Below are 27,188 nucleotides of genomic sequence, written 5' to 3' on the forward strand. Positions count from 1 at the left end.
AAGATCTTTATTTCTCATCTTTGAGAATTCACCTCTTCCCATATATTGTGCTGTAACCGAACCCTACTAACTGTCTAGGGTCACTCGCAGACCAGAAACGAATACATTGGGGAACTGACGTCACCGTGAATCAGAGATTGAGGAACTCCTCGGGGCTGGTTGAACATAAATTACGTTGAATGTGTTTGGCTTCCTGCGGACGAGCCCAGACGAAGAGGTCTTGTAGTGGAATCTGAAAATTGCAACGTATATGTGCGATATTTTATTAAGAAATGTCGCACTGAAACACTTTCACAAGTAGAAACAAGCAAGAGCGATCTCACTGTGACTCGAGGGTACTTTATTATAGACGATTAAAATCACCTTCATCGTCTTACCTCTCCCCGGTAGAGCCATCTTCAAATCAGTGCGGAACCCCATCAACGTCGACGCGGTCCCGCGGATGTCCGCGGATCACGTCCGGGGATCACAGTTTGAGAACCATTGTTCTAAATTCTTATCACCAAAAAGCCAGCGTGCAGCGCAGCCGTTTTTCCTCCGCGCTTTGATGGAGCGACACTGTCCGCTCAACACAATGATCGACCTGGGGTGGATGTCTGCAGCTGCAACGGCGAAACATCGGCAGTAGCCTCATTGCCGGAGACAAGTCCATTGAACGAGGAACTATGGTAGCCTTTGGGGAAAGCGTAAGTAATTCAGGTATTCCGTTGATGTTCACCACAGTTTGCTTAAAGTGTTCATGTCGCGCACATCCAAGCGTCGTACTGCGAGTGGTATAGAGAATACATTTGATCCAGCGGGCTTTTTGTATTAGTCGATGAACCAATGCGAATGATTTTCTTGAAAAAAATTCCGCGGAAGGGGAACGTTTTCGAATAATCGAATTATTTCTGTTTTCGAGAAGTAAAGACGCCGCTGTAAAAAGCCCGGCCTAATTTTTATTAGACCCGATTTGATGAAGATCGTTCAGTGAAGCTGGTAAATCGTGGATGCTTTCATAATCGAACCTTAAATGTCTATTTAGTCGATTGTGTCTGTAGCAAAATTTAGCCTACGGAGAAGACCGGATCTATCAACAAGGCCCCTTCATAATTCAGTGGCAAAGTCCGCATTCTCATCGGCACAACATTATTTTCATTGGATCGAAACCTTCATTTTTTACTTTGGTTTTTATTATTTGGCCACTGCAGCTATGCAGGTTTTTCAAGCTTTATGTGTTTGTTTAAAATGAAATGGAAGCTAAACTAATTCGCTTTGTGCCCGTGGGTTATACAATTAGTGGGACACAGTATAAACGAAGATTTGTCAAGATAAGTTGGATAATTAAGTAGAATGTGTAAAGTAACTTTTAGTTAGTATAAGTAAGCATGGTTCTAGTTAGAGACTTAATGATCGACGTCGTAACCACCAAATCAGCAAATATTAGAAGTACGTTTAAAAGACGGGAAGCGTGGTAGTGCACTAAAATGATCACTCGTGCAACAGACACAAGGCTGCAAAGCAAAAACGCAAAAAAGAAAATAAAACAACAACAACAACAACAACAACAACAATAACGGAAAACACGCGTGTCCGCGCTTTGGAACTACTAGCCTTGAGCCTGTTGTCTTTGCGGCGACCTTAGTTCACTAACACGCTTCCTACGCGCTTTAGGCATTCTATTCATAGAAAAAATCGTGAGGGTGCAGGCGAGCTGGTGAATATTAACCAGGTTGAATTAACCTGAGAGTGGGGTAGAGAAGAAACATCAAAACGTAGAAGGGACAGAAAATAGACAGGACGACGCCTCAAGAGACGTCGTCCTGTCTATTTTCTGTCCCTTCTACGTTTTGGTTTTTCTTCTCTACCCCAGTCTCAGGTTAATTCAACCTGGATTCTATTCATGATCTTTACTGACTTAGTGGTTTGAGTGGCGCACAGGAAATGTCAAATTGTAACGATATGTTTATTTTCACCAATTTTTAAGTTAATGAACACATTTTTGTTGATTAGTCAACATATCGTAATGATTATGCACTTGTATTTTGTCACACAGGCCGAATAACTCAGCTCGAAAGACCGCGTTAGTGCAGTTTTAGCGGTTTAAAAAGAGTCTGGAAAGTAAACAAAAAAAAGCGTTTTATAAAAACCAGTTAAAATATTTTTACATGCCACGTTTTGTGCGTAATAGAAAGCACATATCTTTCTCAAACTAACAAAGATCAAGTGACCACCTGCTTCTTACAAGTAACCTTTGAGATCTCGTCATGCGCGTCATGACGTCATCTTTCTTGTTTGTTCATATTACAAGGTACAGTGAAGGCAAGCAAAAGAAAAATGCTTTCTCGTTTCCGGCCTAATGTCAGACTGTGTGCGTGATATTTCAAGCGTGCAAAGTTCGCCGCCAAGCCGTTCGTTGCTGAGAGTGATTCGTTCGTTTCTTCAGACGGGTTTAGGAAACTCCGTGGCGGACAATCAAAATGCCACATGGTGATTCTAACATGTGTTTCTTGGTATGGACGTCGCTGATCATTATGTCAGAAATTGTCGGCGCTGCCCCAGCATCAAAGAAAGGTGAGCATAAATGACCGTCTTTTTAAGCTATATTTGAAATAGAGTCGCAACGCGCCGATATTTTATAATACACTCCAACTTAAGCGTAACAAGCGTTTGGTTCAGACTACGCGCAGAAACATGGCAGTGCACAGAACTGACGCGACGTTCGAGTGTGAGAGTGTTAAGGTGTCGGCAACTCTTACGTATGTCAACGATACGAACTATACGTCTCAGCCAATGCGCGACAGGTATTCCTTTTAGTTCCTCCGATCATGAGACTTCCGGCCTCCCACCTCCCCACCAGCTCAAAGCAACGGTTGCTGCCGACTGGCCAACAAATGTTTGGAGGCTGGCGTGCAAAGTGAACGGATTTTAGCTCCTCGAGGTTTTCCATGCGCATTTTATAGTCAAGAGGCAGTGTGATTTTCTAGCTACGTAAATTCTGCGCCTTGCATACTTTCGGGGCCGTTGTGAATACCTCAACCCTCGTAGTGATCGCTGAGAATGAATCGACAGCGAACGTCAAATCCAGCTGTTGTGGTACACTCTAAAAAAGTATGTGCGTCTAGTTTCACGCACAACACTGGGAGAGCCAATGAGCGCAACTTCTGGAGGCAGCTCAGCGAATGACGATGCCGAAACATATGTTTAGACCAAAAACTTTGTCTGAGTTGTGATATTAAGCAATGCAAAACGTCACGCTTGCACTGCTTAATGTCACAACTCAGTCTGCGTTTTTTGGTCTAAACAGATGTTTCGGCATCGTCATTCACGGAGCTGCCTCCGTAAGTTGCGCTGATTGGTTCTCCGAGTGTTGTGCGTAAAAGTAGACGCACAGACTTTTTTTAGAGTGTGATTTCAAAGACCGGCCGAACTTCTCGCATCCATGGGTCTGCCTCAAGTAATGTAATTTCAGATACCAGCTCTAGTATACTTGGGTTGATCGGGTTCAATTTAGCCAATTGCAAAACATTAGTGTCGTGATGTAGGCGAGTTGGTTCATGGTAAACGGAAATAAACAGCGCGCTAAAATAGACAAGGACAAAGGGAAGATGGGAACGACAGAAGTGCTGGACTCACAACTAAACATTCATTGAAAAAAACACAAACGAAGAAACCGCACTTCACCACGTATCAAGATAAGCAATTTCTTTTTTGTGAAGAAAACAGATGTTTGGCTGACAGATGCATCTTGCCCTTCTTATGTTATTGCATACGCTTCCAATAATTCTCTGGTAATTTTATCTGTGCCCTCCCGATGATGATGATGTTGTTGAATTGGGGCTGGCATTTACAGGCAACACAATGCAGAGGCAAGTGACCCCTAGTGGTCGACCGGAGTGACCAGTCATGTTCACGTGCCCTGTCATTAATACCAGTGTCGTGGAGTTGCCACTCCGGAGTTGGAATGATTCCCGGAATCATTCCGCATTTTCACGACCCCGGAATGGAATGGGAATGGAATGGCGGCAACGTTGAAGGGAATGGAATGGGAATGGAATTAGGTGCCTTTTGCCCGGAATGGAATGGGAAAAGAATGGTGGCACTGTTCTTCTTTTTTTTTTTTTTAGTGTTTACGGTCAGTTAAACCGAGCCAGTCAGTGAGTCAGTTTCTCAGAAATAAAATGAGCGGGAAACTGCTAGCCCGCGAATAGCCCTCACAGACTTATACGCCAACAAAATGCAATACAAAACAACAAGCGTCAAAGCAAAGAGCAAAGGGAGAAAGGGGGGTAACGTGGCGCCTTTCACGGACGCGCAGGCGTCGGGCTTCGATGGCGTTACACGAGAGGGGAACAAGAAACCGAGCACCAAGCAAAAGAAAAGGAAGCGGCAAAGAAAGAAACCGCCGTGCACAACTCCTCATCGTACATCTTGTCATGCTTTTTTTATTGTTGTTGTGACGATTTGTAGAATGCACGCGCGCGAACAGACTGGGATCTGGGAGCGGAAGCGACTCATAACTCGCAGAACTCTGATAACTCGTTGACTTGGGCGCCGTCGAAAGATGATCAGGTATTGTTTTCTTATAGTTCGAGGCGCGTTGTTTAACAGGCAGCCAACCCTGCTGCCTTCCATGTTCATTCGTGCGCACTCCTTTGAAGTGCGAAATGAGGGTTTGCCTCGGCATTAAAACCAAAGCGAGATTCACTTCCCTCTTCTCCTCTTGCGTTTTGCTCCGAGGCTTGTTTTTTTTTTTTGTGCTGCATTTGTATTGTATGTCCGCCTATTACTTGGTCTTTGTTCCGATGCTTGTTTTCTGTGTCTTATGATTTAGTGGGTTGGGGTTACAAGCAAGCTAGCGGATTCCCGCTCATTTCCCTTGACTTTAGTCTCTGCATACTTTGTTTCACCTTGGGATGGACCGCTGCGGACGCTACGAGTTAACCTTGGGCCTAGGCAATGCAGCACCGTGAGCGGGACTGCAGGGTGACGCAGCAGTCAGAAAGCACTGGATTGGTTTCAATGGCTCTCGTGCTGTCTGTTGAGGTCCATCGTAAGGTGAAGTAGACTATCGTCACCGCTCTTGGTGTGACCGAACTGACTAGACCTGCAGAAAGACCGTCCCGCGCCAGACGAGGTGCGACCGTTGCTGTGAGGGCAACTGAGAAGGAGAGCCGGGTGCTAGCTGCCACTGACGTTTTGGCTTCCGCGCGTCTCGGCTGTCCGGTCTGCATTTGCGTTCCTTGTCCTGGACCCTATTTGAGGCGGTGAGAAGTTAGTTGGACAGTGTAAATGAGGGAACACGGGGAATGTCAATTCGAACGGTGCGGTGTTACCCTGTTAATTGTATCTTGATGTGAAGAGCTTTGTCAACGCTGACTTCCCTACCCGTCGCCACTACGCGAACAACCGACACCTAGGTAGAAGAATGAACCGGTTGGTACCGTCTGCTGCCTGAACCCGCCACTCGATCAGCGCGAAGAGGAACATCACAATTCGGACGAGAAGACAAGACAAAAACAGATCGAGTCATGGCATCTTAGAATACATTTTTCTATATTAGTCGCGAAGAAAATAAACAAGCTGCACGCTGAAAGTTGTGCAACGAAACTACACACGGTGCAGTCGGCGTATATTATCGAACTTTATTTGCCGTCTGAAGAGGAAACACGAGAATGAGTATGCGAAGGGTGGAAAAGGGCAGGCGAACCAGCCAAAAATTGAACTGAATATGATAAGAATTATCGAGATTCGTAAAGCAAGTGTGAACTTATGCGTTTTAAAACACGTTTCGTGACATGGTCTATACGGTCCCTCGTGCTGCGCCGCAGTGGTTGCATTTTGTCAGAGGATGTGTTCTGCCGCTGTGCATGGAGTCGCTTCCAGCAGTGTACTAGCCGTGTTGCTGTATTTGAATAATACAGTAATATAGCTTATTCCTGCGCCACGCACGAACTGGATATTTTTTATGTTCTTATCAAACAAACACGCTGGCCGCGTATGTCTTAAAAGTCAAATGCAAAAAAAGTTAGAAAAAGAAAAGAAAATGAGTGGATTTAAGTTTTGCTGTTTGTCGCGAGCGACGTGGTCGCGAGACCGATGTCTGAAACAAGCATTGACATATCAAGGGGCTTTCTCGATGTTTGCAGTACATTGTAAATAAACACTTTCTGCAACCAGCGGTCCGCTTAGTAAAAATCAGTGCTTTTTTGAGGAATTTAGCTTTTCTTTTTCTTTTTGCAATTGTCTCTGCATTTGATAATGTCAGCTTTATGCTGCTTATGCCGGCAACAAAATGTAGCTGCCAAGTGCCAATTTTTACGTTTAGGAATTCAAGGAATGGAATGGAACGATTCAGCCATTCCATTAGTGGGAATGGGCCCAGTGTCCCCATTCCTAGGAGTTGAAAGGAATTGAATTATCGAAAACTCTTATTCCTCAGAATGTAATTGGAATGGAATGGGGGTGCCCATTCGGCAACACTGATTAATACATCGGCCAGCTCGGCCGACGTACACTCTCCCGCAGCTTAGTGGTATCTTGTATACAACACCTACCACACAATAAACAAACTTGTGCCTGTGCTTTACGGCACATTTCCTCTTGCCCCCAGCCTTTTACGCAATTCTGGGGGAGAGCAGCACCAACTTTCGATGTGCCGAAAAAACAACGAGGACGTTAAACCGCCCAGCTACCTAATCAAACTACAAACTTTTTACACAAACTTCAGCAGGAACTTTTATTCGAGATCTGTTGAAGAAAACTGGAATCTTTTTCAAAATAAAATAAACAGTCTCATCAATATTTTTATACCAACAGTCCTTATTAAATCCGACGGGAACCACCCCTGGTTTGATAAGACACTAAAAATACTACGAAACAAAAATAAACGTATGTATCGCAAAGCTAAGCGCACTGGTCACGTTGAAAACTGGAACATACACAGTCAACTTTCAAAGGAATATGCAAAAAAAATTAAATGGGCTAAGAAAAAGTTTTTATCTTCCGACATGCCTTGCATTCTTCGTTCTAACCCAACCCGATTCTGGCAACTCCTGTCACCCAAATATCACTCCCAATCTCTGTCGCTGACAGACAGCAATAAAGATCCCATCGTTGAGAACGAAAGCGCGACAGCCTTAAACGACTTTTTTATTTCTGTCTTCACGGACGGAGGCCTTGGTGAAGTAGCATCTCCCCGCTCATTGTCTAGTGCCATCATGCTACCTATTGTCATTTCATCTGCTGGAATAAGTGCCTTAATTGACAAACTAAAACTATCATCATCTGCTGGCATGGATAACATCAGCACCAAAATCCTTAAAAGCACCAATATAGTTTGAAGTGAGTATCTATCACTAATTTTCTCCCAATCACTCTCAGATCGCCAAAGCCCAAAAGACTGGAAAATTGGAAAAATCATCCCCGTCCATAAAAGTGGTGATCGATCACTTGTATCTAATTATCGCCCCATTTCTTTAACAAGCGTTCCTTCTAAACTATTAGTCAGCCCGAACATAATAAGTCACCTTAACTCGATTAATTTTTTCTACCCATACCAGCACGGTTTCCGTAAAGGTCTCTCGTACGAGACCCAACTTGCAGAGTTTACTCATGACCTACTTGTTAACATGATTATTAATTACCAAACAGATGTAATATTTCTCGACTTCGCGAAGGCCTTCGACCGTGTTCCGCATCGTCATCTACTCACCAAGCTTTCAGTTATTGGTATTGATTCGACTATCATCGCTTGGATTCAGGATTTTATCACCTCAAGAGTTCAGTTCACATTGGCCAATAATAACAAATCACCCCTTGGTAAAGTAGCATCAGGAGTTCCCAGGGGTGCAGGACTCTCCCCACTACTATTCTTAATATACATAAACGACCTTCCTCATGACATCCTTTCGAAAATTAAGCTATTCGCCGATGATTGCGTGATATATCGCCCACTCACAAATGATTCAGATCATCTCATATTGCAGGACGTCAAAACACAAATTAATACCTGGTGTGAACAATGGCTTATGCCTCTCAACCTAGACAAGTGTAAAGTAGTTTCGTTTACCCGGATAAAATCTACAGATACGTATTTATATTTACTCGGCGGCACCCCAATTAATACCTCATCTTCTTATAAGTACTTAGGTGTAAATTTAACGTCAACGCTTTCTTGGGTACTACATGTCGATAATATTATAGCTGAGGCATCACACACACTTGGATACCTGAAACGTAATTTAAAGTCCGCGCCCAGTCACCTTAAGAAACTTGCATACATAACATTCGTTTGACCAAAGCTTGAATATGCGTCATCCATCTTGCACCCTTCTCAAGCTTACCTCTCTGATAACCTGGAACGCATACAAAAACGCGCAGCCCGATTCATCGCATCAGCTTGTATTCATGACATCAGTGTAACCCAACTTAAAGAAACTCTAGAACTACCCTTACTGTCCAGTCGAGGATTGAACTCTCGGTTATGTTTATCGCATAAGTTCTACTATAACTATCCATACTCCCATACCACCCCTCTTGCTCCTCCAGACCGAGTATCATCACGCCTTAATCACAGTCAATGCGTCAAGCGTATTGCAGGCAAAACGCTTGCCTTCAACACTTCCTTTTTCCCTCATGCAATAGCCATCTGGAACTCCCTTCCCGACGGCGTTGTAGTCATTACTGACCCAATAAGGTTTCGCCAGGAAGCCTCTTTACACAACCACTAACCATTCCCGACTAAACCATATCAGTACTTTGTGTTTTTTACTATTGTTATTTTGACTCTCACCTTTCCCTATGTTTTTCGTTTTCAAGCGTCAAAGTGTATTTTAGTTCTCGTCTACTCCCCCCCCCCCCCCTTATGTAATGCCCCACCCGGGCCCTTAAGGATAAATAAATGAAATGGAATGAAATGAAATTGTGCGAGGTTTTAGGCATGTAAGGGAGCCCCCGGGGTCTCGTTGTGGGTCTCTCTTTTTTCTGACTTGACCTTTCCTTAATATTTTTTAACAACGTCTGCGTCACTGCCAGAATAACTGACGCTGGGAAGTCAGCATATGTCAGCCGCTGTACCTGCATCCTAAAACTTAGTGACATTCAATGGTAGCGGGACCTTTCCAATGTGGTCTGGAGGCAAAGGAACGCAATGCTCCTTTTTACAAATCTTGAGTGGGTAGAATAATAAGGAATAGACTTCTTAGTCTTATAGACTTCTTATTCTTAGAGCATGGCTGATAAAGCCAACACACGTAACTTTTTCCACAATCTAGTGTAAAGTCTAAAAATCGGAGATGTGCGCCATCCTGTATAGTCCATGCGCAAACCTTAGCCCCCCAGAATGCCGAGTGAACACATCCAACACTGCTTTTACATTCCTGTCGTCAGAGGCAGTTTCAGACCTTTTTGTGACCACTAGACAATCGTCAACGTATCTAAACACTTTCTTAACAGACTCATCGTCTAAGCTTTTTTTTTGATTCCCTGATCATATTTGGCCAAGAAAATGTCACAAAGTACCGGCGCTACACAAGAGCCAATCCAAATTTCTTCTTTTTTGCACATAGTAATCATCGTCATACGTGAACAATGTCGACTGCAAATAAAACCTCAGTAGTTCCATAAAACTATTGACTCCTACGCCACTCTCACTTTGAAAATCAATGACACCGTTTTCATCAACACATGAAAACTTAAACGAGGAGTGTGTTAAGAAATTGTTTACGTACGCACGTTGACGATTACCTAGTGGTTACAAGATGGTCTGAAGGTGCCTATGAGGACCGGGCTGTAAAAGCAGTGTTGGATGTGTTCGCTCAGTACTCCAGGGGGGACTAAGTTTTACCCATGAGATGGGGCACACCTCCAATATTTAGACCTTAGACTAGATATTAGAAAAAGTTCCGTGTGTTGGTTTTACCACCCACGCTCTAAAAAGGGGCTCCTCCCTTAAGATTCCGCCCACCCTAAACTCATGAAAAGAAGCATTGCGTCCTCTACCCTCCAGACCGCCCTGGAAAAGTCCTGCTACCATTCATGGTCAGTAGGTTTTAGGATGCAGGCACAGCGGCTGACAGATGCTAGCTTCCCAGCGTCAGCTATTCTGGCAGTGACGCAAACGTTGCTAAAAAGATTAAGGGAGTGTTAAGTCAGAAAGAAAAGAGAGACCCACAACGAGACCCCAGGCACTCCCTTACATGCATGAAATCTCGCAGAGTTTGAAAAAGGTAGCTGGGTGGTTTGACGTGCCAGCTTTTTTTCAGCCCCTCGAAAGTTGGCGCAGCTCTGCCCTAGAATTTCAGAAAAGGCTGGGTGCAAGAGCCAACTTGACGTAAAGCACAGGAACAAGTATGTTGATTGTGTGGTTGGTGTAGTATAGAAGATTCCACTAAGTTGCGGAAGAGTGTACATCGGCCGAAGTGGCCGATATATTAATGACAGGGCACGTGAACATGACTGGACACACCAGTCGACTGCTGGAGATCACTTGCCTCTGAATTGAGCTGCCTGTAAATGCCAGCCCAAATTCAACAACATCACCATCATCGGGAGGGGCACAAATAAAAGCATTAGAGAATCATTGGAAGCGTATGCAATAGCAAAAGAGGGGCAAGATGCATGCGTCAGCCAAACATCAGTTTTTTAGAGCGCAGCTCTTAGGGGCCCGTTTCTGGCTTGAGCGGCGTCGGCGTCGCCGTCGCCGTCGGCGTAACCAAGGTCATCTCAAGGTCACAGGACCCCCAAGGTCACCCCAAGGTCACGTGACCCCCCGAGGTCACGTGACCTCCCGAGGTCACGTGACCCCTCCTAAGGTCACCTCAAGGTCACGTGACCCCCTGAAGGTCACGTGACCCCAAGGTCACCCCAAGCTCACGTGACCCCGAGGTCACGTGGCCCCCTCCCCAAGGTCACGTGACCCCTCCAAGTCACGTGGCCCCTCCAGGCCACGTGACTCCCCGAGGTCACGTGACCCCTCCTAAGGTCATGTGACCCCTCCCAAGGTCACGTGACCCCTCCCAAGGTCACCTCAAGGTCACGTGACCCTTAAGGTGACCCCCACGTGACCCCCAAGGCCACCCCAGCTCACGTGACCCCCCCCCCGAGATCACGTGACCCTCCCGAAGTCACGTGACCCCCCGAGGTCACGTGACCCCCCCGGGGTCACGTGGCTACCCGCAGGTGACGTGACCCCCCTCAGTACCCTTCCCTACTCCTCCTCAAGAGCTGCGCTCGCATTCGGCGTTACAGGGATTTGTAAACGGCTTTCATTTTTTTTTCACAAAAAAAATTGCTTATCTTGACATGTGCTGAAGCGATAGTGCGGTTTACTTCGTTGGTGTTTTTTTTTTTTTTCAAGAGATGTTTAGTTGTGAGTCGAGCGCTTGTGTTGTTCGCACCTTCCCTTCACCCTTGTCTATTTTTTCGCGCAGTTTATTTCCAGCAAAACATTCTAGCGTCAGCAAACGTCGTTTTGCCAACTTTAAGTTTTGCGACCTCATTTGGCGCAGAACAAATTTACTTGTGATCATCTTTTAACCTCCTGAAAAATTTGCATCCTGCCGAAAAATCATTTTTGGAGAGAGCACTCATCTACTATCAGCGCAAATGCTTTGTAAGAGTAACATGTATCTACGGGCGTTATCTGGACAGTGCCGCATCACCTATATGACATTAGTTTTCTCGCGCTATTAGAGCAAGAGCATGAATGTCTATGTGCGTCTTGTACGTGGACTGCAGATTGTACTGAGTGGGTTCATGCCTACTATGCTAGAATCTTAACAATTTAGCCCTGTTGAGAGTGGGGCGGTAAAATAAATATAACGCAGTTAATACCTCTGCCAGACGGGCACTTAAAAGAGCCTTTACGCCAAAGGCCTTTAGGACTTTCAAATGTCCTTTAACTTCTGCCGTGCCAGACACCGCAAGGAAATGCCGTTTAGACGATGTTTACAGCGATTAAAGTCTTCTATCTCGTCCGAACGCATAAATAACGTTCACGCCAGAAAAATAATATTGTGGTGATATAAATAATTTTTTAAAGTTTTTTTAAGCAAACAAGTTATCAAGCAAGACAAAATGACGAGTTCAGTCGAGTGATTACAACAAAGCCCATTTTAAGCCCAAGCAAGGCGTTTTTTTTTTTGGCAATTAGCGGCAACCCTGAGCGTCTCCCGCTCACTCAGTTTTATCATTCAGTTGCTCAGTGCTCCCGCTCCTTTCCACGCTTCTGCTAAGCTTTTGCCCTATTCGGTTCGGTGCCATGCTCGCGCTTGAGGTTCATCGCACGCATCGAAGGTCCTCCAGGCGATCCTCCCAAAGTCGTATCAGTGCCCAGGTCGCCTCAACGCTCCACTGGAAGCGCGGTGATCCCTTCTTCGTGGACGCTCGCCCGTCGTTCGACATATCGCACGATGCGAGAGTGAGACAGACATATCTATGTACAAATAATATTAAATATATACAGTGCAGTTAGCAATACACTATTACAGGATGATAAATTATAAAGTAGATAAATGAAAGCTAGATAACCATGGTTGTAAGGAAGGTGGAGAGGAGGAAAACCTAAGTGCCAATACGGACGACCGGATCAGGCGGGCCGCGGGACGACGACGAGGCCTGCTATACTAAGCGATAACTTTTCTTGGCAATGCAGTGGAGGGTACAGGCACGCGTTCCCTATCCCATTTTGAGCACTGGATATGGCTGTGCGAGGGCTCTCCTCAACTTCCAGTGCATTGCCAAGAAAAGTTATCGCCGAGTATAGGTAGCTGGGGCTATGAGTACAGAAAACTATTAGAAGAGCGTGTTCTGTACAAAATATACGTGAGAACGCTCTTTTTTAGTAATACACATACCAAAAATTAATTTTAGATATCAGTCCGATCTTTTTTTTTTTTTTTTCAATTAGCTTCTCTAGCGTAGACCGCTGCTGACGAGAGTACGCCTTCAACAGCCGTAAAAGAGTTGCGGGAACTCAGGTTCACGAAACAGACTTTTACGCTAAATGCTACTTGAGTTGCCGTGTGACACTGCTTAAATTACATTTTCATTAAAGATCATTTGACGCAATGGTCTTTTTAGGTTCCCGTCCGACAGGGGTATGACTCATCTTCCGTGCCGACCAAGGCCGATTTGATTGTCTGTACAGAAAAGGGCGGTCGAGGAATAAGATATGGCTTGCTCTGTTCAATAAAACCATTCTTTCAATCGCGAGTGTTTCGTCATTTTTGTTTATTGTTAATTGGCTGGTTTATATCTGCAGCGTCTAACCAAGCAATATACTGCAGTTTATAAAAGATAATAGCATCGGCAATGCATAAGTATTCGAATTATTTAGATGTCTAGGAATAATGAGGCATGCTGAGTAGGTTGGTACCTATAGGTCAGGGAAACGATCATTTGAAAGTAATCCTTCCGAGTCATAATGATTGAAGTACCTGCGAAACTGAGTACACAACTGCGTGTACTTCGGCGCACCTTTAAATAGAGTTTGAAAAAGGTAAACTTCAACATGACTGCTTTATTAATAGACAACCTGCTGCAAAGGTAGTCAACATTATTTGGGTCCTCTCTCCATTTCCCGAATCATGAATGAGTAAGTTAAATGTTATTGGAATAGATGTATCATTCCATAGCCTGTAAATTGCTAAAAAATTTGCCCAGGTTTTTGCGTCGTACATGTTTAAGGAAAACGAGAATACCTTTAAGAGTCACTTTTCATAGCCTGTGCGCAAACAATCTCCAATCAAGCTGACAACATTACAGCACCTTAGCAGGTCCTCATGACTCGTATTTCGAGTCGTCGTTATCTGTTAGGAATACTCAACTTTTGATACTAGTCAAAATATTCCTAGTTGTCCTATTGCCTTGAAACTACGCAGATATGTATTAGTTTGAAGTGTCTCTTCAGCCTTTGTCGCAGCCTCAAACGCTAATAAAAAAGTCACGTGGTGAATTGAGCTTAACCTTCTACTAAGAATGGTAATAGCAGGCAAGCATTGTCACTTTGTCCTCTCCTTCGTGTTCGTCCTCTGTGTTCGCGGATGCAAGCATACTGAGTATTATGAACCAACTAGCCCAACAACAAGTATTCCTAAACTGTCACATTTTTCACTGGACAAAACACTTGCGCCTAAAGATCACTGAAGTTTGAATTATAAGGTGCCCTGATTTTTGAAATATAATCGTGCCGTTTAAACATTAAGGTATATTGCGGTGCAAATCCTTTCCTCGCTCAACTTTCCTGGCTCGAACTTGGGTACATATACACGTTTGCAAGTGGGATCCCGGCTTAACCCCGAACCGCGCGTCGAGGTGAGGCGGACCTACTCTCTAGGCACGACGTTCCTTGCTTGTCGTACAATGTTGACAATCGTCTCTTGCGAAAGAGAAACATAGATCTTAAAGAATTCAAGAATAAAAGGACAAAATGAACCTTCCTTGTTCTTCGAAACGTTTTAGCACGTGTTACATGGCTGTTTTCATCCCAGTTAAAACCAAAACGAAAACATAAACGCTTCCAAAGAATGCAAACGGGAAGGACGTCAGGAGCCATATGGCCATTGCATCAACGACTGCTCCGCTCGCGGCATCGCTGGCTTCCACATCGTGCTGCAACAGAGGCTTCGATCGTTATAAAGTCAACTCGGACCCTTAAACATGCCCCCTCTTACAATATTTGAAGCTAAGGTTGTTTATAGATACCTTCCCCTACGTTCCAAAACAGTATGTTAGTAGGTAACGCTGGCCATCGGTGATGCAGCAGACGTCGCCATCTTGTCCTCGCGCCCATCAATAGTGTGCTCCTAGCCCACCTCAACATGGCGGAAACTACGCGGCGCAAAGCTCGCTCAAAATGGCAGCGCTCAGAATGCTTTCTTTCAAACGTGTATAAACATAATTTTATAGCTGCTTGGACTAGCGCAAATACGCTTTAGTAAATTGTCCTCACCTAAGTGTTGCAGTCCCCGCGGAGTTTTTGCTAATAAACTGTCAAGAACATGTATTTCTTTCTTATTATCTAAATTTACTTATGAGGCTGCCATTTTCGCACTTTAGATAAGTCCATTCTAAATGCGGCTTGAACGTTTTTCTTAAGTTACGAAGTCACTGTTGGATATTATCCGCTTACAAACTTCAAAAATTATTACATCAGTCGAGAGGACGCTTGAAATTCATGGCTCACAGTTAGTGTCATGCTGTAAAGATGAAGATAAGATACCAGTGGGCCCTTTAGGGAAAAAAAAAGAAAAAGATTATCCTGAGTAATTTCTTCTGCTTGGGTGGCAGACCGGATTTCTTAACTTACAATGAAATTATGCGTTTTGTAACTGCAGAAGAGTTATTTAGTTGACCAGCTCAATCAGATACAAAAAAAATAAAAAAAACATAGCTAAGTTCTTATTCCGTTCGTATATCTTGCACATAAACTATAAATTAGAACGTAGACAAAACAACATATGCAAAAGTTGGCGGAGCTCGCCATATTTAATAAAAAAAATTCTACGTTAATGGCGAGTGACCGATATACTCTGTCGTTGCAGTATAAGGGAGGGAAGGCAGGCAGGAAAGCCAGAGCGACAAATATTAATTGTATTTCTGCGATCTTTTGTTTCGAGGCCCTGGTTTCAGGACGTACGATTTTCTACGTGATGTGAAGAATAGACATAAAAAAAAACATATAAATGCGTACAAATCGACATATAAAATTTTGCAATCCTGGGAAAGATTGAGTTGACTGTCTTCGATGTATTAATGTTTATCATTTAGAATCTATGACACAATGCCTAAGAGATCGATCGCGTAAGTAATAATTTTGCTTATTTGCTTTTACAGACACCCAAATTAACGGAACAACAGATCAAAATATTTACAATACGACTGATTGTCAAACCAAAGGTATAGTTTCTTTTACCATCATTTCCCAACCTCTCCGGTTTTAGATATACTTATATTAAATGTGGCTCGTGTGTGCACATATGAATATAAATTCCGGGGTGAATACCATCCGATTTCCAAGTTAAGGTATGCCCATCAGTAAGAGGAACGTTTGGAATTGCTAGCTTAGTATTTCGAAATGCTCGTTAAAGAAGGAAATGTGATAATATGACACCGGCGCAGCCCTTTAAGATGAAAGGAAACGTAACCCTATCGCATTTCTTTTTTGTACTTCTTTAGGGGGCACTACTCCAATGACGATCCCAGTTGTACTTTGGTATTCCCATGTAAAATACACGTTCTGTTGTGAGAAAGCTCATATTTAGCTGACCACCTCGCTGAATAGTAAGGAATGTAAATGTTTTTATAAAATAAAAAAAGAATATATAAGAAAGCTTTTGTGATGCACTAAATTATTTAGCTATATTTACATTTTGATGCTTTTCTGTTGAGGTGTTCTTATATCAAGAGGCTCAGTTTTTTTCGTCAATTAAGAACATACAAAAATGTAAATGCATAAAGGTCGAAGTCGATGCATTACAGACTATGTAAAAGTGTTGTGGTGTATTTTTTGTATGTATATTTTTAAGATTTTTTAATCTAATGCAATCTCAAACCTAAGTGCCAAGTGTGGCTCGCTTTTGCAGATGTTCACGTTATTGAAACAGGAAATCAAAATATATGCAATACAAGTGCTTGCCAAACCAGAGGTAGGTTTTTCACCCTGGCCCGACCTCTACTCCTACTCCCCTTCAGCAAAAGCGCACACGAGCCTGGATGTTGATGCTAAGGACGTGATCTAGACAAATGTTTTTTTTTTGAAAATCTATAAACTAAGACAGAAGGAAATATGGCAACGTTCCAAATATGAATGCCAAACATATGAAGAAATTCGACATCCCCCCCACTAAAAAAACATAAAAAACATAAAAAAGGGTGTGGGGAATGGAGAGAACTAGGTTGTTTTTTCCAACATCCTCCTTGCCAAGTAAAAAGTCAAATCGAAAACCTTTAGTGATGTCAGCCGTAGGGCAAATCTAGCTGTTTTAGTTATTTTGTATTCAGCAAGATGAAAAAGGTCAGCCTACTGGCGCCTATTGTAGGCGAGAAAGTAGAGTAGAAAAGTCACGAGCATGCCCTATGCGGTGTTTTGTACGCATGCCTGTAGTGAACGCGGATTAGACCTTTCTTATTTCTGAGCTCCTCGCATATCGGTGTCTAATTGGATGATACGCATAGAGTTTGGGTCTCTTTTAATAAAAAAAAATGTTAACATAGTCCCGCAAAAATGTTTTTGTTTTATTGTTTACGCTCCATTATTAGTGCTCACGCACATAAACGTATATATAAGCAATGAATAAAGGCTGTTCAAGGGACTCTGACTGCGTAATTGCGCTGGCCAAGGATTTTATTTGTATATTGCCATTGAAGCCCAACTGCCCAGAATATAATTTGTGGCTCGAAATTCGCTGTCTTTCCACCCGAAAACCGCCGGTCGAGAACTGGCCGGTTTAAGTCGTGCCCACTCTATTTTCTGCGGTCACGTGCCGCTTTCAACGGTTTAGACCAGCGGTGGCCAGGCTGCGGCTCACGAGCCGCATACAGCCATTCGCATGTTAAAGTGCGGCTCGTGGATCCCAAATAAACATACCCCCCCCCTTTTTTTTCCTTCCGGTCACACGAGCACTTCCCCAAAAAAAGAGACGGAACGCGTTTTAAATTGAAAGGCCGGTTGCGGTTTGGCAGTCGATCTTGCGCTACTGCTAACGTGCTCACAGATGGATTGCTTTTGACTCGGGTATGTCTAAAGCTTTCAAGTATCATTTATTGCTCTGGACAAAAGTTTGCCCCCCCCCCCCCCCTATTTTGCTGCCTCTTCTCTTCCAGGCGGCTCTTGGAATTTTAACGGTCTTGTTTACGGCTCTTAGGCCGGGCCAGCCTGGCCACCCCTGGTTTAGACACACACACCTAGTATAATCAAAGTCTTGGGTCATCGGAGGCACACACTCAAGATTAAAATAGAAACAAAACATGATACCCATTTTTTTCTGGCTTCTAAAAAAACTGAAAATATATTGATTGAAAAAAAGAAAGTCCGGGACACCTAAGCACTTTTTATGAGTTTTGAATGCGAAAGCAGGCGGCCTGTGACGTATTGCTTCCGCCTCGCATTGTCGAAGGGCCTCGTCCTCTTGCCGCGTTAGACGCTTTGAATCGTGATCCGTTTGCGCCTTCCGAGGGCAGAGCGCGCGCTCTCGTGAAGTGGCCGCGCCGGCTCGGCCGTGCTTCGTCTTTGGAGTCTGCCCATGCGGGCTCTGAAGGTTCCGCGACCAGACGGTTTCTTTTATCGGCGGCCGGGTAGCAGCGCCGCCATGGAGAGGGCTCTCTGGTGGAGTTCCTTGGAACTACGCCGCGCAGGAGTCAATGGGAACGTCATTCCTTGGAACTATGACGCGCGCTAGCCAATCGGAGCCTATCCATCCGATTTCTGCTACAGACGACACGCCTCGCTCCAATGGGACAGGGGAAGGTGCCGTTTGGCGCGGCCTCAAAGGCTGATGACGTCGGTTCGCTCCGTGGGACAGTTAATGCTTTGGAATTAAGAAGCTCTGCAGAGTACCGAAAGAAATCTGTGCATTCTCTGCGTAATTCTCAACATAGCGTCCTGTCGCTGCGGGAGTCACGGGCCGAACGATGCGGACTAAGCGATGGCGATGGACGACGGGTGTGGGACCTCTACTTCAGAACTGTTGTTCGAAGTACCAGCGAATCTGTCTAGCTTTACCGATCAAAAGAATTAGCATTTATTCCGTACAACACTCCCGACCACCAAGCTCATTCGCACAAACACGTCACCGAGTCGTCGCCCCTTCTCCCGTGTATGAAACACGCGCAAAAGTCAAGCACAAAATGCTTGACTTTCGCATTTTTTTGTGGACATGCGGCATGCCCATTTTTCAACCACTTCGCACTATCGTAAAAAAAAAAAAAAAAAAAAAAAACGGGGTCGGGAGTAGTTACGCTACTTCCGGCAACTCTCTCGAGATTTCTTGTTCATCCCCTGTCCAGTTTCTGCTTCCATTTCGAGCAGTACCTTTTTTACTTTATTAAATATAGTTGCGACGCTGCACCAAAAGTTTGATTGGGTAGTCTTCTGACACCATATAAAATCGCGTAACCAAAAATTAAAAAAAAATAAAAAAAATTTGGGAGCTCTCAGTGTCCTTCCAAGAAGCTACACAAGGCAGATATATGACATTATAAAACAGAAGAAGCAACAGCTTACGTTGTTTCTGCAATTATTAACATGTAACCTATTCAGACGACTAATTTGGGTCATTAAGGTTACAAAAGCTAACAAAACGGTTGGCGCGTCTGTCATTGTTATTTGAGGTAAACTCCACTGCGCAGTCAGCACGAAAAACCAATGTCCAGGTTTGTGCGTTTTTACCTTAGAATAGAAATTCTGTCGTCGCGACTCGAAGTGTTGTACAAAGAGCTCATTTAGGACACCCAATGTAGCGCTAAAAGTTTCTGACAGTAAATAATCTATATTACTTAAAACGCAAAAAAATAAATAAAAGAAAGTGCGTTTATTGAATATAACCTTGTGGTAACTATGTCGTGAAGTGTACACGAGTGAAGAGGAATGATGCCAGAAATGTACAATCATTACATGAACACCAGATAAAAACCTAATGTTTTATATACGTCACAATTTCGAAGATGAACTAAAGGGCAATGACGGTTACTGAGTTTAATTTGAAAGTACCCATAAGATATAATGTTTTATGAAAACGCTACCGAAAAGGAACCTTCGCATGCTCTTTTTTTTACGTGAAAAACATAATTTATTAACACAATATAAAAATTAAATTTAAATTCAGATAATATTATTGGGGCAAGATAATTATATTGTTTTAAGGAGATATATTATGGTATATTATAAATGCGTGCATATTTAGAGTTCCATGTAATATGTCTTATGATGTTATAACTGTAATATTTGCGTCTTAATATTTTTAGACAATTCATATTATAAATTTGATTGACAATTAAATTATATTGCACACGATATAATTTGCAAAGTTCTTGGGACATACCGAAAGTTTGCAATTCAAAGGTAAGTAGTTGCAAGATCAAAGCATATGCCGTTTTTATTTAAGCAAATTCTTAACGCATAGTTAAAAAAAGGTATGTTTTTAATGCGAAGACATTAACTCTCCTATGCAGCGAAGCACACTCTAAAAAAAGCCTGTGCGTCAGCTTTCCCGCACAACACTCGGGGAGGCAATCACCGCAACTTACGGAGGGAGCTCAGCGAATGGCAATGCCGAAACATATGTTTAGACCAAAAAGCGCAGTCTGAGTTGTGACATTAAGCAATGCAAGCGTGACGTTTTGCATTGCTTAATGTCACAACTCAGACTGCACCTTTTGGTCTAAACATACGTTTCGGCATTGCCATTTGCTGAGCTGCCTCCGTAAGTTGCGGTGATTGGCTCTCCGAGGATTGTGCGTGAAGGTAGACGCACAAACGTTTTTTAGAGTGCAGGCGGTGTCTGTAGCCGTTGTCTATAGCATCGAAAAACGGCACATAAATTCCCATTTTCACATTGGCTGAGCGAAACGGCACCTAAACTCCCATTGACTGCGACGCGTCATATCAGATGCTTCGTAGCGAAAGTCGGAGGGGCCGCTCGAGGTCAAAGCGGACCTGCCACAGACAGAGAACACAAAGAAAAACACAGCAGCGCAGATGCATCACCACGCAAGCCGTGGAGCCGGCGGGTGCGCCGCGCCTGCGCAGTGTGATGTCACCACCGCGGAGCGCCGTGTGAAAAAGGAAGTCGTGACGCGTTGCTTGTAGGAATGCGCTGCGTGTAGGAATGCTTTCGCATTCCTACACGTAAGCTGTTTGAAGTGTCTTCTTTCTAACATGTTTCTATATATCTGTTTTATTACAGCCAAACTTATAAAGAAACTTCTAAATGATGACATTGATCCATGCACTGATTTTTATGGATATGTGTGCAATAATTGGATTTTTAACGAACCGATTCCTGATGACGAGACGGTCACGAGTAACCTGAATAATATTTATGACCAAATGTTGAATGATTTGAAAGGTATGTGATGTGGGAGCGTTTGAGACAATTATGACAGCTTCATACCGTTGTGTATGGAATTACAGCCCACCACATTTCAAATTGTCACACCGTTTCTTGTGGAATGATTGTTCTAGAATACCCTAATATGGCAGAGTTGATGCTTTCATGCTATAGTGGAAATTAAACGTGAAGAACGTGAAGGAGCGTTGGATTACAGAATATGGGAGGGAGTTCCCAAAGTATGGTTTCGCAATTCACTTCGCGTTGTTGTACGTACGTTACAACAAATTACGTCCAAAATACTGCTTAAAAAGTTAAAAGTTTGTTTATTAAAAATAAGAGATTAGTGTTTCAAACAAAGAACATTCGTCACGACCTCAATGAAGAATAGCGGATGAATATAGACCCCCTGATGATCTCAAATGGCGACCTACATCATGACTAGAAGGCCTGTCCTCCGAAAGAAAGCGGTCACCAGACTGCGATCGTCTGCACTGGAGTATGAAACTTCAGATGGAGAACTGTGGACCGGATCGTTGTCCTAGAGAAGGCCAGGTGTGCACTCAACATGTAATAGAGACCGCGTACTGGTGGTGTGAAGGTAAAAACGCTTTAAGTTGATACGCGTGTTGTTCATTTTTTGTTTTTGGGTTGAATGTCGGTAGAGATGCTGTAATCGAGCCGTTGAGCTCATCGAATTGCTCAACGACAATGGACCTGTCATACAGGCCAGGTTTGTCACCGTGCGCTGCTCATCTTAGCAGGGAGGTCTTTTTTTTACTGCTAAAACATTCCGGATGTAAATGTGTGCCTCAGGTAAACTGAAAAAAAAAAAACGACAACTTGAGTATTGTAAATATTATGAGGCCACCATTTCTGTTTTAACTATGGCAACTGCTTCGCCGCTAAGAAGTAGAGATTTTTAAAAGGTTAAAACAGCGCAAATGACCAGGGACGAGAAGCAGAAGGACACATACACAGCGCTGACTCTCAATTAAGTTTTTATTCATCGTGACCCCATAATAAAGATTTGCTTGGTCAAGACCATAAAAATGATAAAACCGTGATGCATCAACACCACAAAACCACCGTATCGCACTTGCACATTTACACTAGTGACGAGTAAGATAATCTATTTCACTGTTAGATAGGGCAGTAGACGGGCAGCTGACAGACTCGGCGCTTAGTTGGTCGTAATGGCGTTTCACTATTTTATATTGCTGGAAATCCGGACGAGAATCACAATCGCGACAATGAACGCCAAGATGGCCACATACCACCAAGGTCACATTAAAGGCGTGTTTCCTTAATCTTTGATTGAGGCAGCGGCCAATTAGGGAAACACACCTCGAATGTGATCGCGGCGGTATGTGGCCATCTTGGCATTAATTACCTCGATTGTGGCTTTTATCCATATTTCCAGTAATGCAAAATCGTGACACGCCATAACGACCAACTAACCCGCGAAATAATCGAGGCGTTAAAGACATCCAGATTAGGTGCCGAGTGTGTCAGCTGCCCGTCTAATGCCTTATCTAACAGAGAAATAAATTATCTTACTCGTCACTAGTGTAAAACGTGCGCGTACGATATGGTGGTATCGGGGTGTTGATGTACGACTGTTTTATCTTTTTTATGGTCGTTTGTGCGGTCGCGATGAATTAAAAAAATGAAAGACGTTTACGATTCCCTGTAATGTCGATTTAGACGCAGCCCTTGAGCAGGAGGTGGGGAGGGTACGGAAAGGAGGGTATAGCCCTCCTTCGACTTGGTACCCTCTATTCCTCGTCCCTCCTCCTCTCCTCCTCCTCCGCTCCTTCTCCCCTCCTCCTTTCTCCCCCTCCTTTATTCTCCTCCTCCTCTCATTAACCCCCCTCCTCCCCCCTCCTACTTCACTTCTCCTCCCCTCCCTCCCCTCCCTCCCTCCTTCCTCTTGACGTCACTCGTGACCCTAGTGACCCTCGTAACGTCACTCGTAAAGGCTTCTGAAGGTCGTGAGTTTCGCGACCCTCGTGACGTCACACGTGACGTCACATCTGACGCCATTATGGGAAACGTCCCATAATGCAACGCGCAGTTACGCCGACGTCGACGGCGACGGCGACGCCGCTCAAGCAGGAAACGGGCGCCTATGAGCTGCACTCTAAAATTCAGTTGAGAATCAGAGCTGTGTATGTGTCCTGCTTCTCGCCCCTCGTCGTTTGTGTTGTTTTAACCTTTTAAAAATGTCGCACCAACTAGCCCGAGCTTCAACCTTAGATAAGTATAGGTTTTGAATCGTAACAAGCCTGCTACTATGCAAGGAAAGTTTATTTTACCGAAAAGCGGTTCGTCCCCTTCTTAATAGGAGGAAAATAAAATCATCATTGTCACCATCATTTGTGTATTTTGTCGGCTCATGCACAACTAACTGCCTAAATTATGAGGCACCTAGAAAACATTGCATATTTGAAAATGTGGATGCCCGCTCAATGTTGTCATAAAATATTTAATGGGGGCCATAGAACCACTAGGGGCGTTCCATAAGTTTTCGCTTAACACACGAATGCGAGCACACAGACGAAGCAGATGGTCACTTAAGATTCGTGACGCCAAAATTAGCGCGTGCGCACGATGCGATTTTCTTGTGGCGGCCGCCAACAGATGGCAATCTGCGCAGTGGCTCTAAAATGAAGAAAGTGAAGGCGAGTTTGGTGATTGAACATTTGTATCGGAAAAAAACCTAACTCCTGCGGGCATCCATAAAAAAATGGTGGCGATGTAGGCGTACGATGCCCCATACTATTTCACGATGAAGAAGTAGGCCGCGAAATTCAATAAAACACGTGACCTCGGGGGGTCACGTGACCTTGGGGGTCACGTGACCTTGGGGGTCACGTGACCTTGGGGAGTCACGTGTGACCTTGGGAGGAGTCACCTAAAGGAGTCACGTGACCTCAGAGGGGTCACGTGACCCCTCCCGAGGTCACTTGACCTTGGGATGACCTGGAGGTCATGTGACCTTGGGGGTCGCGTGACCTTGGGAGGGATCACGTGGCCTGGGGGTCACGTGACCTTGGGATGACTTTGGGGTCACGCGACCTTGGGAGGGGTCACGTGACGTCGGGGGTTACGTGACCTTGGGGTGACCTAGGGGTCACGTGACCTTGGGAGGGGTCACGTGACCTTGGGGTGACCTTGAGAGGCAGACGGCGACGGCGACGGCGACACCGCTCAAGCCGGAAACGGGCGCCTAAGAGCTGCGCTCTAAAATTGGAGAGCCTCGGAGACGACCCTTGCCTTGGCAGCCGTGCGGAAGTGACCGAGCCAGAAAGCAACGACCGCGTGCACAATGACGTAATGGCAGAACAATAAGTAAACACCCGAGCCATTGCACAAGTCGGAGGCACCTCCAAAGCCACAGTTCAGTGTATCTTGGCCCGAGATCTTGACATGCACAAGGTATCAGCCAGACCTCTCTGGTTTGACCGAAAAGGCACCCGCTACACCACAGCTAAGGACAATCTAGAGCTGCTCAGGTAAGATGCCGTAGGCTTCCGCGCCCCATTTGTGAACGCAGACGAAATTTGGGTCAACCACTTTGAGCTGACAGCAGAGCCCTGTATAAGCAGTGGATCCCCCCCCCCCCCCTCCTTCGTGTCTACCGCCGCAGATGGCCAATCTGTTCCATTAGCTGACAATGTGATGGCTACGCTTTATTTTGGAATTTGGAAGGCGTGCTGCTTAGCTATTACCTTCACAAAGGGCACACAATCACCGGGAACTACAACGTAACCCTTAATGACCGCCTGAGGGATTCTATCAAAGCCAAATGTCGAGCTTTGCTGCGGAAGATTCTGCTGTTCAAACAAGACAATGCACCCCCTCCCTCCCCTCCCCCAAATTCTTTCTGCTGTGGCGATGGCTGCCACATACTCCTGCGGCTTTACTGTCGTCAACCATCTACCATACTCGCCAGCTCTAGCCTCATCAGACACCCATCTCTTCCACTACTTGAACAGAAAAATAAATTTAGTGGTGTTCGCTTTTTTTTTGGCGATCAGGACATCATTGATGCTGTGACCCACTTTTTGGAGTAGCGAACTTCCATTTTTTTAATGAGGGATCCATGCACCGAAGCATCGATTTGCGGAGTGTGTAGGGATTAAAAGGGTACTATGCCGAATAGTAACATATGCTCAGAAATCTCTGTCACCTTCTTCTGGATGAGGCCGATAACTTTTGGGACGCCCCTCGTATAGTCGGTGACAGGTTAGGAGCAAAGTGGAAGCTCTACCCACCTGTTACCACTTTAGCTGGGCGAACGCTGGAGAGGAGGTCGCATCCTCTACAGAGTTGTTCCGCTAAAGGGGAAAGAGGTGGGAGGAGCTTCCACTTTGCTCTTAAGCTGTCACCGATTGTAGAAAGATCGTATAATTTAATATATTGATCAATATAACTCATTGGGAAGAAGCTCTGTGAACGGATTAAGAACTTTTAATAGAATAATTTTTGACATTTTCGAAGAACAAATCGTTCAATCGGTCTGATGGAAAGGGTGTGGAAGTGCTATTGTATTGCATGATTATACAGAACAGAGTATTAGCGTTGTACTTCAAAAAAGAAATAACGTCAAAACATTATTTTGTTGCGCTTTTCGCATATATATTTGCTTTAATCGAAACTATTTACACTCAGCTTGTAATGGAAAGTTTAGTGCCAATTGCTTTGCTCATTCATATAGGAGCTGGTTTCGACTAAATGAGCATCGTAGTAACGCTCCGCCGCGAAAACACATTTACATTCCGAATCACTGTAATCGCCTGTACGATGTTCAGCGTAAAGGCTGTTTGTTGCCTTTATATAAATTGGAAACTTGGTCTTGTGGCGCTTTTCACAATGTCTACCACAAAAATTATTCGGGGATTTTTTCAGAGCGCAGCTCTTAGGCGCCCGTTTCCGGCTTGAGCGGCGTCGCCGTCGGCGTAACCAAGGTCAACCCAAGGTCACGTGACCCCCAAGGTCACGTGACCCCACCAGGTCATGTGACCCCTCCCAAGGTCACCCCAAGGTGACGTGACCCCCCGAGGTCACGTGACCCCCCGAAGTCACGTTACTCCCCTGAGGTCACGTGACCCCCCCCCCCGATGACGTCCTCGTCACTGATGACGTCACCGGCATCTGCATCGTCATCGTCATCATCACTGATAACGTCATCAGTGACGTCACTGACGACGTCACCGGCATCCGCATCGTCATCGTCATCATCACTGATGACGACATCAGTGACGTCACTGAGATCCGCTTCGTCATCGTCATCATCACTGATGATGTCATCAGTGACGTCACTGATGTCGTCACCGGCATCCGCATCGTCATCGTCATCATTACAGATGACGTCACAGATGACGTCACCGACATCCGCATCGTCATCGTCATCATCACTGGTGACGTCATCAGTGACGCCGCTAATGACGTTATCGGTTTTCATTGTCACTAATGGCGTCATCAGTGACGTCACTCATGACATCATCGGCATTGTCATCGTCACGTGACCCCCCGGGTCACGTGACCCCCCCCCCCAGTACCCTTTCCTCCTCCTCCTCAAGAGCTGCGCTCTAATTCGGCGTTACAGGGAGTTGTAAACGGCTTTCACTTTTTTTACTTCATTAGGGAGTTTTAGAATAGCGCACGCTAAAGCTTTGCGCACGCAAAGAATAGCGTCGTCGCCACTGCGCATGCTCCGAACGCAAACCAAGTTTCGCGCTTTGCGTGCGCAATTTTAGCGCGCGCTATTTCTCGTAAAGAGCGTGCGTACGCAAAGAGCCTTTGCGCTTCTCCAAGGAGGATCCATGATGAGACGTTGGCTATAGCCAATACGAGCAAAGTTAAACAAAAATGGCGGCTTCCAGGATTATGTCGGCGGCTGCTTTGGCGACGTCGTGAGTGCGACGTCGGCGGCATCCTCGCGACTGCGATTTTCAATACGAGACAAAATTGTACTCGGTTTGGCAACGATCACCGGCAACTTGATGCTTGCGACGCGCGAACACTTCTCGCGGAAGGTCAGTACACGAGACCTCTCTTGCCGAGGCGACGCAAGCGGGCACGACCGGTCAACCGCTCGAGTCGCATTCTCGTGTTTAAACAAATCTAAAATGGTACTCTGGACCAAAAGAC

General features: G+C 44.8%; 1 protein-coding gene across 1 annotated transcript in view; it reads left to right on the plus strand.

Annotated features, from left to right (window-relative positions):
- The first annotated feature begins 2,459 nt into the window (after window positions 1–2,459).
- Window positions 2,460–27,188, plus strand: part of LOC120848059 (neprilysin-1-like) — a 67,039-nt gene continuing 42,310 nt past the window's right edge. The window contains exons 1-4 of the mRNA XM_040219989.2: window positions 2,460–2,553; window positions 15,817–15,879; window positions 16,566–16,628; window positions 20,886–21,047. Coding sequence (XP_040075923.2) covers window positions 2,460–2,553; window positions 15,817–15,879; window positions 16,566–16,628; window positions 20,886–21,047 — 382 coding nt within the window. The remainder of the gene's footprint in view (window positions 2,554–15,816; window positions 15,880–16,565; window positions 16,629–20,885; window positions 21,048–27,188) is intronic.

The sequence above is a fragment of the Ixodes scapularis genome, unplaced genomic scaffold, assembly GCF_016920785.2.
Source record: "Ixodes scapularis isolate PalLabHiFi unplaced genomic scaffold, ASM1692078v2 PGA_scaffold1__304_contigs__length_218370807, whole genome shotgun sequence".
NCBI classification, from domain to species: domain Eukaryota; kingdom Metazoa; phylum Arthropoda; class Arachnida; order Ixodida; family Ixodidae; genus Ixodes; species Ixodes scapularis.